At 37.6% G+C, this 13,315-nt stretch overlaps 1 protein-coding gene across 1 annotated transcript; it reads left to right on the top strand.

Annotated features, from left to right (window-relative positions):
• The first annotated feature begins 182 nt into the window (after positions 1-182).
• On the top strand, positions 183-6,416 carry cyp4v2b (cytochrome P450, family 4, subfamily V, member 2b). The gene is made up of 11 exons (XM_079631145.1): positions 183-429; positions 529-641; positions 736-821; positions 2,034-2,224; positions 2,394-2,463; positions 2,559-2,685; positions 3,065-3,235; positions 3,313-3,415; positions 3,577-3,711; positions 4,145-4,324; positions 5,587-6,416. The coding sequence occupies exons 1-11, from the start codon at positions 237-239 to the stop codon at positions 5,748-5,750; spliced, it is 1,533 nt and encodes a 510-aa protein (XP_079487271.1). The 5' UTR covers positions 183-236; the 3' UTR covers positions 5,751-6,416.
• The last annotated feature ends 6,899 nt before the right edge of the window (positions 6,417-13,315 follow it).

Consider the following 13,315-nt stretch of genomic DNA (forward strand, 5'->3'; position numbering starts at 1 on the left):
ATTGCTGCGTTACTTCTGTTGTCTGTTAATGTTTTAGCGGGAGGCACTTTACCCACAGATAACCTGCATGTGTCCCAGTTATCATAACTAAATCTGTTTGATTAGCCCAGGGTGTTTTTCTCTCACTCACTCTCTCTCTTTCTCTCTGTTGAAACTGTTAAGTCTGAAGTTCACGGTGAAGCAGTCTGTGCTCCTGTTTCAGAGCATTAGTTACAGCCAGCTTCAACGCAAACAAAATGGGCGTCCTTTTGGGATTATACATTCTGGGGATTATATTTACAGCCGTTCTTCTACTTCTTTTGGTATCTACCACATATCATCCACTTAAAAATTATATAGGAAAATGGAACGAAATGAGACCAATTCCAGGAATGGCAGGCGCTTATCCAATCTTTGGCAATGCACTGCAGTTTAAAACCAATGCAGGCGGTAAGGGATTGTGATCTTTTTGACTTACATCAGCTCTTGCTACCATTGATTGATGATAATTTAACACTGCAAAATTATAAAAGTGTGTTTCTGTTAAAGATTTTTTCAACCAGATTATTGAGGGCACAAATGAAAACAGACACCTTCCTCTAGCAAAGGTGTGGGTGGGTCCAGTCCCCTTTCTGATCTTGTATCATGCAGAGAATATTGAGGTGCCTATTTCTCAAATTTTATCCTCTCCATTTACTTTTTGATGTGTATAATTATGTTTACTCACAGTTTCCTGATACCTATGTTTTCCATCAGGTGGTCCTCAGTAATTCCAGACACCTTGACAAGTCATACCCATATAGGTTCCTGCACCCGTGGCTCGGCACAGGCCTGCTCACCAGGTATGGTGGGTTTACCACCAATTTTTTTGTGAAAATTACACTGTGCTTTCTTTCTTTTGCAATTATATTACAATCTGTTGTAATGTTCACTGTAAATATGTGAAATTAAATTAATAGGGTAGCATCAGAAAAAAATTATACTGTCAATTTTATGTAAAAATAGCTTATCTTAATATAGATGAATAATATACATATTTAAGTATTTACATTTGAATGCTAATTATTCCCCCCAAAATGTGTAAACACAGTGACTTTAGACAGACTGGAAAAACAACATTGGCTTTGACAAGCAACCAATGGAGTGAGTTTCAGGTGGAATTATCTCTTCGACCAATGGGAGATCAGGGGAGTTTTTTGTGGGGGTTGGGAGACTTTGTTAATTGCTTATGTTACATTCTGAATAATTTTTGGGACAACTTAGGTATTCTTTTTCTTGCTATTGTGTGACAATCTGAGGGTATTTGCATTTGGCAGTCGCTTTTTTATTCGAAGAAAGGTTTATGTGTTTATGTGAAATTTGCTGGGATTTACCCCATGATTTTGCCATTGCTAGTGCCTTGCTCTACTGTTTAAGCATTAGGAAAGCACACACAAATGAAAAAAATGTAAAAAAATCTTTAAATACAGAATTAAATACAAAATTGATAAATACAGTTTTAGAAATCATATGTCCTCATGTTTTCTTTTTTGTAATGTGTGAGAATTTCTGTTTTACCCTTTTCATAGGGTCACACCGGAAACATAACAATTGTACCCAGAATTTTAACAAAATGCAAGGTGCAATTGCAATTGGTGAATGTTATAAATAACTACATGTGTATTATGTACTGTATTAGGTAGAAAGAGCAGTGTTGTCTTGAATCTCTCTGTTACCTAAAAAAGCCACAATCATGTCCTTCAAAGCTCAAAACATTTAAAGTCAATCTAAACTTTGTTTCACATAAGGTAGAGGACCACCTGCCAAACTGGCAGATCTCATATCTCATATTCAAGAGGAGCTTGCATCAAGCACTGCAAACAAAGTCTATCAAAAGCACAGTTTATAATCAGCCACACTGGACACAGGCTCTCTGGCCATCTGTCCAAACTCAGCAGTGTCCAAAAACACAGGCATTTAATACAAAATGACCCCCATGTTCACTTTAGGCCTTTACAGTATGTAAGATAGGTTGAGGTCACAGACTTAACTATTCTCAACTTTTCTTCCTACAGTACAGGGGAGAAGTGGCGTAACCGGCGTAAAATGCTGACTCCAACCTTCCACTTCTCTATCCTCTCTGACTTCCTGGAAGTGATGAACGAACAAACAGATATTTTGATTCAGAAGATGCAGAAGCAGGGAGATGGAGAGCCGTTCAACTGCTTCAGCTACGTAACCTTGTGTGCTTTGGACATCATATGTGGTACAGTACATCCAATCTTTCCTTAGCACAACGTGAGAGTGCTGTTGAGGTTTTCCTGCTGCTTTGTTAACACACTGCTAATGCATGCTAATGTAAAATAGCCCTAACACTTATCGCTTAGTTATAATAACCATTAATAAAACATATAGGATATGTTTATCTGCAACAGAAACTGCAATGGGAGAGAAGATCTATGCTCAGAGCAATGCTGACTCTGAGTATGTTCAAAGTGTCTATAAGTAAGTAGTGTACGTATGTAAGTACGTCAATGTTATAAATAGGGGAGCCATGTTGTCCTCTCTGAGAACTGACAGTGTTTATATTCCTCTTGCAGAATGAGTGACATCATCACCAAGAGACAGAGAGCACCATGGCTGTGGCCAGACTGGATCTACAACATGTTGCAGGAAGGCAAAGAACATTCCAGAAGATTGAAGATTCTCCACTCTTTCACTGCAAGCGTGAGTGATCACACTTTTTTTCTGTGAATGTGTGAGACTTCTGATTCAATAGGTAAATAACTAAAACATTAACAAAGTCCAGTAAATTGTAAAACTATTTGAATTAAAAAAAAACACTGTGTTTAGAATTATAATAATACATCAAAATAATATGACAAGAAATGCTAGCTTGCAATATCAAGCAGCAATAATGGGCATTTTTTACAGGTAAAATAACTAAAAAGAGAATAACACCAGAAGCCTTGCACATTCAAGGTACGATTTACGTTAAAAATAAGGTGGATAGCACACGCTAGGACTCCCCCATAAATCGAATTATAATTGTTAATACAAACCTTTAGATTACTCGTACAGAATTTTCTGTTTTCTTGACCTGAAGGTCATCAAGGAGAGAGCGAAGTTCATGAGCTCTGAGTCTGATAGTGATTCCGACCAGAGGCAGAGGAAGAGACAGGCCTTCCTAGATATGCTGTTAAAAACCACTTATGAGAACGGACAGCATTTGAGTCATGAGGACATTCAGGAGGAAGTGGATACCTTCATGTTTGAGGTACAAATAAAACTGTCTGGAAAAACTTTCCTTTTATAATGTTTGAACATTATTTTTAGGACCATTCTCTTTAACAGGGTCATGATACCACAGCAGCTTCAATGAACTGGGCCTTACATCTGATTGGCTCCCATCCTGAGGTCCAGAAGGCAATGCAGGCAGAACTACAGGAAGTGTTTGGTACACAAGTCTTTTCAACAGTGTGGGATGTATTTCATTTAGCATAATGTGTTATCAATTAAATCAGATGTTCTGTTTACTCAGTAAAGAAAGCATCTTGGGAATGTTTCCTAACAACCTCATTTAAAGTTCAGTTGCATCTCCTGCGTTCTGATTGGCAGGTTCGTCAGAGCGCCACGTGGGGGTGGAGGACCTGAAAAAGCTGCGCTACCTGGAGTGTGTTATCAAGGAGAGTCTGCGGATCTTCCCCTCCGTGCCTCTGTTTGCACGCAGCATCTGCGAGGCCTGTCAAATCAGTAGGTGGCAGCAGTTTGTCACCTTGCCAAACAGCGCAGCAAACGGCGCAAGATCAAAGATCTGCATTTTTTGATGCCACTCTCATTATTTGCATCTCAGCATAACAGCAGATGTCACGGCTTCTATTTCCATCTCCCATTGTCAAATATGAAGCACCCTGAGTTTTTATTTCCAGCTAAGAGCTTTAGATTCTTTCATGTCAAGGTTAAATGAAAGAGCAGCTGGATGGGAAATAGCAACTTTTCAGGACAGAAAGTGTTGCAATGCGCAATAAATGCATCCGTTTATCAATTAGATATTAAAGCTTTATTCTGTCTCCCACACAGTGGTATAGTTTGGCATGTATGGAGTGTGCTAAATCCTGTTTAGTTGTAAAATATTTGTGGCATGTATAAAATAACTGACTGAGGTTGTTTTGTTGCTCGTTTGCAGATGGGTTCAAAGTTCCAAAAGGAGTGGATGCTGTTATCATACCATATGCTCTTCACCGGGACACACGCTACTTCCCAGAACCTGAGGAATTTCGACCGGAAAGGTTTCTGCCAGAGAACAGCAAAGGGAGGCATCCATATGCATACATCCCTTTTTCTGCAGGGCCAAGAAACTGCATTGGTAAGAAAAATAACAGAATGACAACACAAAAAATTGGTATAAAAGTGATATAATAGAATATCATATAATAGAAATTATAATGCTATCCAGTATAATATGAATTCATGTGAAAAGGAGCACATTTTAATTTTGGGGCCTTCTTAATGGGGCTGTGGGGGTGCATAAGACAAAAAGGCTGGGAGCACAGCATAACGATATAACTGTACCATACAAAGGAGTGAATTTTATTACATGGACCATACATAAAGATGGGAATCGTAAAGAATTTATCGATTTTGCTTAATTTGGGGGGGGATCCAAGAATCAGACTAAAGTACAGTGGTTGCACAGTAAGTGTTTGGTTCACTAAAAAGAACCAACTCACTTGAGACATCTGTTCAGGAATTGGACTTCTCTGGTTGCGCTGCATGCGTTTGATTCACTAAAAACAAACATCTCATTAGAGTAATTTGCTTTGTAATCAGACTACAACAGTTGCACACTACAGGATGTGTTTGATTCACAAAACGAATCAACTCATTTGCTCCCTAATCAGATTACACTGGTTGTGTTGTATATTTTTATTCTCTAAAAAGAACTGGCTCATAAGAGTCATTAGCACTTGTAAAGAGACTAGACTGATTGTGTTGGATGTTTTTGATTCACTAAACAGAACCATCTGATAAGAGCCATTTGCTCTATAATCAGACTGCACTGGTTGTGTTGTATGTTTTTCATTCACTAAAAAGAATCGACTCATAAGAGTCGTTTTATCTATAATCAGACTACACAGGCTACATTTTCTGTTTCCCGCTGTAGATTCAGTAGCGTCATTCAGGTTCTGAATTTGAACCAGTTCTTGGTTACCAACCTATGACATTATTATTATTATAAGTTTCTTTTTCTATTATACTTCACCCATGAGTCAATCTGCTTATTGAGCATCACTAGCTGAACGAGAGACGCACTTATCTCCCACGCTCATCTATAGAGTGCCTGGGCCTCTGAATGAGACAGATTGTTTCACAGCGAGTGGTGCTCGCAAGTTCAGGTCACTGGCCACACACAATAATCTTCTAACAAAACTGAAAGAGTGCCACATAGCTTTGGAGATTTATTATTTCAGCACTCGACTCATCTCCACTGCCTTCCAGGAATGAAAGCTCCAAATTAGAGTAGAAATTTTACTTCATGAACGTCTCCCCTCTCTTAGTCTTGTTGCCATTCCAAGACCTTATTCTCTCTTTCCCATTTTCTCTTTTTCTGTGTATCTGTGGCTCCAGGCCAGCGCTTCGCCATGATGGAGGAGAAGGTAGTTCTTGCTACGATCTTGCGTCACTTTGACGTAGAGGCATGTCAGAGCCGTGAGGAACTGCGGCCTCTGGGGGAACTCATTTTGCGTCCCGAGAAGGGCATTTGGATCAAACTACAAAGAAGAACCAAATAACTCTCACCACCATTAAAACTTAAGGTTGCTTCAAAGCGTTGTTGTGCTGCTACTGTAGCTTTGAGGAGACTCAAACGCAATGTGCTGTCATTTTTGTATTTTCTGTGATTGATTTTATGGGTAATTATGTGGAATGGATGGTACAAGGAGAGCTGAGAGTACCAGACTCTTATCAGTAGCTGAATGAGTGATAAAATTAGCAAAATATCTTATAAACAAACACCCAAAAGCGAGGCAGATTCATGATTCCATGTGGACCTAGTTATAAGTTAGAAATAGTGTACAGCCAGCCGCTTAACAGCACAAAATAAGCCAAGATAGGGTGATCGGTTAATTGACAACCTCAACACTGCTACTTACCATAATGTACATGAAATATTGATTTAAGTTGAAATTTTTTTATTATATGAGAAAAAAGAGACCGCAGAGTGTTGTACATTAAACTAGCACAGCAAGTGCGACAATGATGAATTGTAGAGTTCAGTGGTCATTCAATAAATATATTTAACCACAGAATGTCATAATTGAAATGAATCAGAATCAAGTAAATCAACTCAATTGAGGCAACTATTTGTGCACATTTGCACTCTAGTTTTACCTTTATAATGTTTAATTTTCTTTCATTCTCACTTGCACTTCTTTAATTACAGACAAAGAGGATGTACAAAACTGATCATTTGATTTCAAGCATACACTGCTGTTTAAAAGTTTTCGGGTCAGTAAGATTTATTTTATTTATTTTTGGATACATTATTTACATCATTTTTTTCAGTAAGTATGTATTACATTGATCACAAGTGACAGTAAAGACTTTTATAAAGTTGCGAAAGATTTCTATTTAAAATAAATGTAGTTCTTTTGAACATTCTGTTCATCCAAAAAATATTAAGCTAATATATTAAACTGTTTTCAAGATTTACAATAATAAGAAATGTTACTTGATCACCAAATTAGCATATTAGAATGATTTCTGAAGGATCGTGTGATATTGAAGATTGGAGTAATGATGCTGAATATTCAGCTTTTCCATCACAGAAATAAATTACATTTTAAAATAGAAAACAATTATTTAAAAACTGAGAGAGAGATTTGTTTCAAAAGCATGAACAAATAATTGGCGAATCACAAATTGAGAGATCTGTTGCAGATCTAAAGCCCTCAGGGCTGTCCATTATTAATCGTCTCGAATCACTGGATGAAAACAAGTCTTTGGCAAAGGAATTTTTAGACTAAACAGTGTCTGCACATCCAGACACACCGGATTCCATCAGCACCTTATTCAAATACACAGATTGAATATAAGTGATGCTTAATCAAACTGACATTCATCATGGTGGAATATCTAGAGGCTTTCATTTAGTGGAAATGTTTTCTTTAATTAAATGAGAAATTTAAGTCTCAGTGTGTATTTTGTCCCAGTCAACAAAACACTTTAAAAAGAAGCTCAGTGATTTTCATCAAAAGATCAATTAAGCTCAGAAATGCTAACATGACGTACAACATACTATGTCTTTGATATTAACAACAACCAAATCTTTCTATTCATCCCCAGGGAGATTTTGATAATTATATGAATTTGCATGATTAAATATCTTAGTCTGTGCTGTCCAGTACTAAATATCTTTCATTAAGAATTACTTCACAACACTTAGTTCAGTTTCTACAAGCGTCACCTGTATCTCTGTCTGTATCATGCTCTTTAAACCTGCTCTGTCGGCTCATTTGGGGCTGATGGGTGATAAGGAGCAGGGCTCCTCCACAGAGAGGCAGTGTTGCTCCTCCTCATCCCTCGTCTGTCCTGAGCAGTGCCGGTGTGAGAGGACACCGTAAACTGTCAGACTGATGGGAAAATCAGTTGACCCTGCCAAGTCCCAAACCGCTACTGCAATTCATCAAGACTAAATCTATCATCAAGAAAAAAAAATTGGATTGAAAGAGTATGGCACAAACGTGATAAAAGTGATTTTAAATGCATGTTTCTCCTGTAATTTAGATAAGTAGAAACAATTATGTAAATTTACCAGCAGCTCGAAGTGATTGTGATTGCAATTGTGCGGCTTTGCACCATGAGTTTATTTCAAGTCCATATTGTGTCTGCTGGTATTCTTGCGCCTTGGCAGACAACAAATGGAGTATTCTGGGTAAAATGTCTGTATTTAATGTTGTAAGGTATCAATCCATAATTAAAATTGGCAAGAAAAATAATGCAGTTTGACGAGTTATAGGTGAAAATGTGCATGAGAGATGAGAGATGTCAAAGAGGCTTATATTACATCTGTGTTATAGATCTCTAGGTTCTTGACTCAATTTTAAAGAATCCTTTATGCCAAAAAAGTGTCTTAAATGATTGCATAATACTTTCATTTTAATGGGTTATTTAAATTGTCCTAGTAATAAAGAATGTTGCTGCTTAATTCATACAAATTAATTTTATTTAAATTAAAAATAATAATATGACCTGGTTAATAAAAAAAATAAAAAATAAAAAAAATAAAAAATTGAAAAAATACTAAATCCATCAAATAAGATGAGAAACCCTATGAAGCACCTATATGGAACCTTTTCTTCCAAGAGTGTACATTGAGAGAGAGAGAATCTTTCATCTCCAAAAGTCTAAGACAAAAATGTTTTTTTGTTTTGTCATTACAAATTGACTGAACAATTGACCAACTGAAATTATATAATGCCTTAGTATTTGGTGTGTCCATCTTTTGCTTTGATGACGGCAGCACTCAAGCTGCATGACCTCAACAAGTTTGTGTGAAACCTGATGATCATGTTCCCTTTCGAGAGAACTCGCGCTGCGTCGATGACGCTTTGGGAATGCCCCTGCGTGATTGCGTCTGAAGCACATGTGTCAACTAGTCCAATGGCGAGAGTGAGAGTCATGGGCAGATGACGTCCAGGAAAGGATAAAAGCACATCTGGTCTGACCGGCATTAGCTTCTGTGCCTCAGCAAGCGCTCTATATCGAAACTGTCTGTCTATTTATTGTTGTCTGTTAACGGGTGGGGATACACACGATTTATGTGTCTTGTGTTTGGGAGCGGAGCATGCTACAGTATGTCAGCCTTCGAGGGGGAAATCAAGGACAAAGACAGAGCCTTTTTATTAGATGCCCCGTTAACGCCTTCTGATAGTAGAAAGAGGATACATAATTCAGTTTGGTTCTCGTCCACCACGCTACAACGGGGTGTTTAGCTCATATAGAGCGCAACAAAAAGAGAGTGTTGCGTCCCGTGCTCCTCCTCAAAAATCATGGGGGCCGGGCCGTCACTCTCAGCCGAAGCCGGATCATAGTGCATCCCAAGCAGGCTCTGATAATGGAGCAAGAGGTGAAAGCTCTGTTAGCGAAGGAGGCTATAGAGCAGGTACTCACTCGATCAGATAATCTGTTTTTTACAGCCGCTACTTCATTGTTCCGAAAAATGATGGGGGGGCTGCGTCCTATACTAGATCTTCGCCAGTTGAATCGTACAGTCAAGAAACTCGTGTTCAAGATGCCGACACTCTAACAGATGACTCAAATCAGGTCCGAGGACTGGTTTGTCACGATATATCTAAAAGACGCATACTTCCATGTCTCCATCCTCCCTCAGCACAGGAAGTTCCTGAGGTTTTCTTTCGGGGGCAAAGAATACCAATATCGGGTGCTTCTATTCGGTCTAGCTTTATCACCCCGCACGTTCACGAAGTGCGTAGATGCAGCTCTGGCCCCGCTCAGACTGCAGGGCATACGCATTCTTAATTACATAGAGGACTGGCTTATTTGAGCAGAATCAGAGCAGTTGGCGGTTCGGCATCGAGATCGTCGTCCACGCACACATGCAGTCATATTTTACCATAGCTCGGTGAACACTGACACACCGCGCTCCCTCTCATTGCACGCGTGCGTCTTTTGCATCAGTAAAATGAGATCGAAGAGCGTCAAGTTGTAATCACGTAGTCATTGACGCAGTTACAAGGTGTGTATAATTACTTAGTCAACACAAACAGTAGCTGCTGTTCGGTTTTCATACTGCTGCTCTCCTTCTAGTCACTTCTGAACTTTTCTTGATTAAAGCTCCAGGTGACGGGTTTCCAGTTATCACAAAAAGAGCAAAACAAGCCCCTTAAAAACGCAGTAGCCTAATATCCTAAACAATTAAAAGGAAGTAACTGTAATTTATTATGAATAGAATAGTTCAATATAAAATATTCAGATATTATAAACTGATTGATGAAGTAAAACAATAACATGAGATTGAAAGGTTATTCAGCAATAGGCTACTTTATTTAAAGTTTAATTAATAATCAAAATAGTTTACCAAATACATAATTTACCAAATAAAAGAAAATCAAACAAGGTGAAGTACTTTTCATTTCTAAAGTATTTGGGTTTATTTATTATATAAAGCCCTTTCTGTCGATTTCTCATATAAATTTCTGTATTGTGAAATATATCGTTACCGTGGAATAAAATGAGTCACACCGTGAAATAGAAGTTTGGTCATACCACCCAGCCCTAGTCAAAAATATGATTATCTGATTAACAATCTAGAAATAGAGCAGAATCTTAAATATTTAATTTATCATTCATAACATTTCTTTGTTTTGAATGTTCCAAAGTCTGAAAACTCTCTGCTCTGTTTTCAATTTCAAGGTTTAATAAATAAAAAAAATCAAGATTTTCAGTGAGGTCACAGCCAACAGTACTTCTAAACATATGGTAGTATCCACCTGTACTAACTGTGCAATGGGAAGGTGATAATGTGCCAGTGTTTTCTTTAGCTGGAAGGCAGAGTCATTATAGCACAAAGAGATTACAGCAGATAACACAGTCTTAAGTGTTCCATTCTTCAAAGGACACATCTCATCAAACGCCTCTACCTACGTCTGCCGCACAGAGATCAATGCTATCCAAAACATAAAGGCGAGTGTCAAATCCCTTCTTTCCGAAACAACTTGAATTACTTTGAATAGTGAAAAAAAACCTCACAGAACTGAAATACTGGGGGAGGGATGGCATTATTCATATCAGACAATTAAGCAAGTATTTTCATCAATGAACGATTTTAATTTGAACATAACTCAATATAGCCCTATATTCATTTAAACTAAAAAAAAAAACGACCTCCTTTTATAATGTGACATACTGTTATACACACTACGGTAATTGCTTCTCTGGTCTTTTTCCTGACTTGAGGCCTGGACATGTAGAAGATAAAAGAATAAAAGCGGACATTAATTGCTTTGAGAATCTATTTGCAGTGGCCAAAAAAGGGCAACTCATTTTCGATCATTGTTGTCTTAGAACTTATGAAAGCTGTCTTTGTTTTTCCTAAAATACTCTGAACACAACAAAAAGATGTTCTGATGTCAACAATTAGTGTATTGATTGGTCTCCTGCAATTTGACAGTCTTCTGTCATTTGATAAAAATGCAACTTGTACCATCATTGCAATGTTCACTGTAACGCTTGAGGCAATCGGGCTGCTCGATCTGCGCATCTGGTCATAAAATCTCTCCACTTTTTCACACTAAATCAGTCCGGCTCCAACATTCTACATGATAATGGCCACTAAAAGACCCGTTGTCACATTGGTTGCCTTGGTAAATGCTAGACATCTCTAAATCTATCCTGTCTTTTCAAAAACATTCCATCATGAGGCACGCCAGGCACAAAAAGGCCAGGTGGCAAAGGACAAAAGAAAGCACTCAATCAATACACATAGACACATATGTCGCATTTAACTCATAATCAAACAATCCCAAAATGTATATGATGTTGAATGTCTGTCCCTATGTTTAGCCTAGTTATGATTCTTTAGTTATTAAACCTGAAATTACCCTAACATATGTATCACTGTTTTAAATGTTTGCATGCCCCCTCTGTTTGGTATTGAAATGATCCTCTCTTTATGCCTTAGATAATGGAGTACAACACTGTAAAATGCATTATACTACTTTTAGCATACTTTGGTGTAAAACTGTACAAAATCCACCATAAGACATGAAAATAGGCTTCCGCTGAAATTTCCTACCTATGATTGGTCATTTTAAAAAAGGTGGGTGTGTGCTGATTTGGCCTTAAGAGATCTCTGATCAAGAATATCTCCGCTCTTTTTTTCTCTGCTGAGATAGGCACTTTCCTGACTTTCCAGCAACCTTCAAGTTAACTTTGTTCAAACTTCCCGCGGACAACCGATCTCCAGAAGAACTAACGAACGCTCCAGCTCACGAACTCACTGAGAATCTCCGTATTCTATGCGCATCTAGAACTCTTGTTCGGCACCAAAACCAATGCAAGTAACCGTTCTTGTCGATCTTTAGATGTGTTTTTAAGCTTTGCCACTTTTAAGACGGTGAAATTGATTCTCTAATTGGTCTCAAAGGTTGTAGTTAACAGATTGTAAATCTTGCCATTCTTTGCTCTTTTCTCTCTTTTTCTTTTCTTTTTGTCATTCTGTATATATTATTTTTGTCATTGTATATATATTCTTTGCTTAATTTTTATGGATCCGTAGTTTAATTTACTACAAACATATCTACGCTCGGATGTCTGTTTGCAGCTCACACATCAGTCACTTTATGATCTTGCTTGCTCAACCCGATCTCACGGCAATTCGTACGAATTTTACGAGGTGGCTAATTCGTACCAATTCATACGACCTCACTCGTACGAATTTGTACGTTTTTTGCTAAATCGTACATATTTTACGATTTGCCAAAATCGTATGAATTCATACGAATGACCTACTCCTGACCCCGCCCCTAAACCCAACCGTCACGTGGGTTTAGACAAATCGTACAAATTCGTACGAGTGAGGTCGTACAAATTCGTACGAATTAGCCACCTTTTAATCACTCGTACAAATTCGTACGAATTGGTCGTGAGATAGCGTTGGCTTGCTACAGTACATGCGTTGTAATTAATTATATATATAAATATATACGCATACATGGACTATGTATTTCCCTGTTGTTTGATTTAAATATTTATAATTGATCATAATGCGTTATGATTAATTGTATAAATATGTCCCCTTTGAGCTAGTTTGCTACATCATTGTGTTGTAAGGCTGATTGTTTTGTATGTTGTAATGGACTAACAAAAGCTTTATGATAAGCTTTATAATTAAATTATAAAATAATCAAATCAGTATTTAGTTTCCATGGTATATTGGTATATTAATATTATTACAAATAATATTATACTGACAGTAAAGTAGAGAAATTACTTGTGTATTTAGGGGTGGATCTGTTGTGAAGGTCATATTTCAAACTTGAACGTTCCTTCTTCCTTTTACAGTATATGGGTAGAACGCTTCTGTTTTGATCCTTTAATGCAAGACTTATTGAGAGGCAATCCCGTTAAAGGCAAAGTCAGAAAGTAGACTTCAAACTTAAAGGGATAGTTCACTTTGAAATTAAATGTTGGTATGTTTTAGCTTACCTCAAGGACATCCAAGATGTAGGTGTCTTTTTTTCCGCAGTAGTTTCAATTTTGATATTTTTAGGTCAAACCGTTCTTGTCTGACAGTCATATCATGCAGGTCTATGGTCACTGTCTCAAAGAGCATGCA

The sequence above is a fragment of the Phoxinus phoxinus genome, assembly GCF_949152265.1.
Source record: "Phoxinus phoxinus genome assembly, chromosome: 12".
NCBI lineage: Eukaryota > Metazoa > Chordata > Actinopteri > Cypriniformes > Leuciscidae > Phoxinus > Phoxinus phoxinus.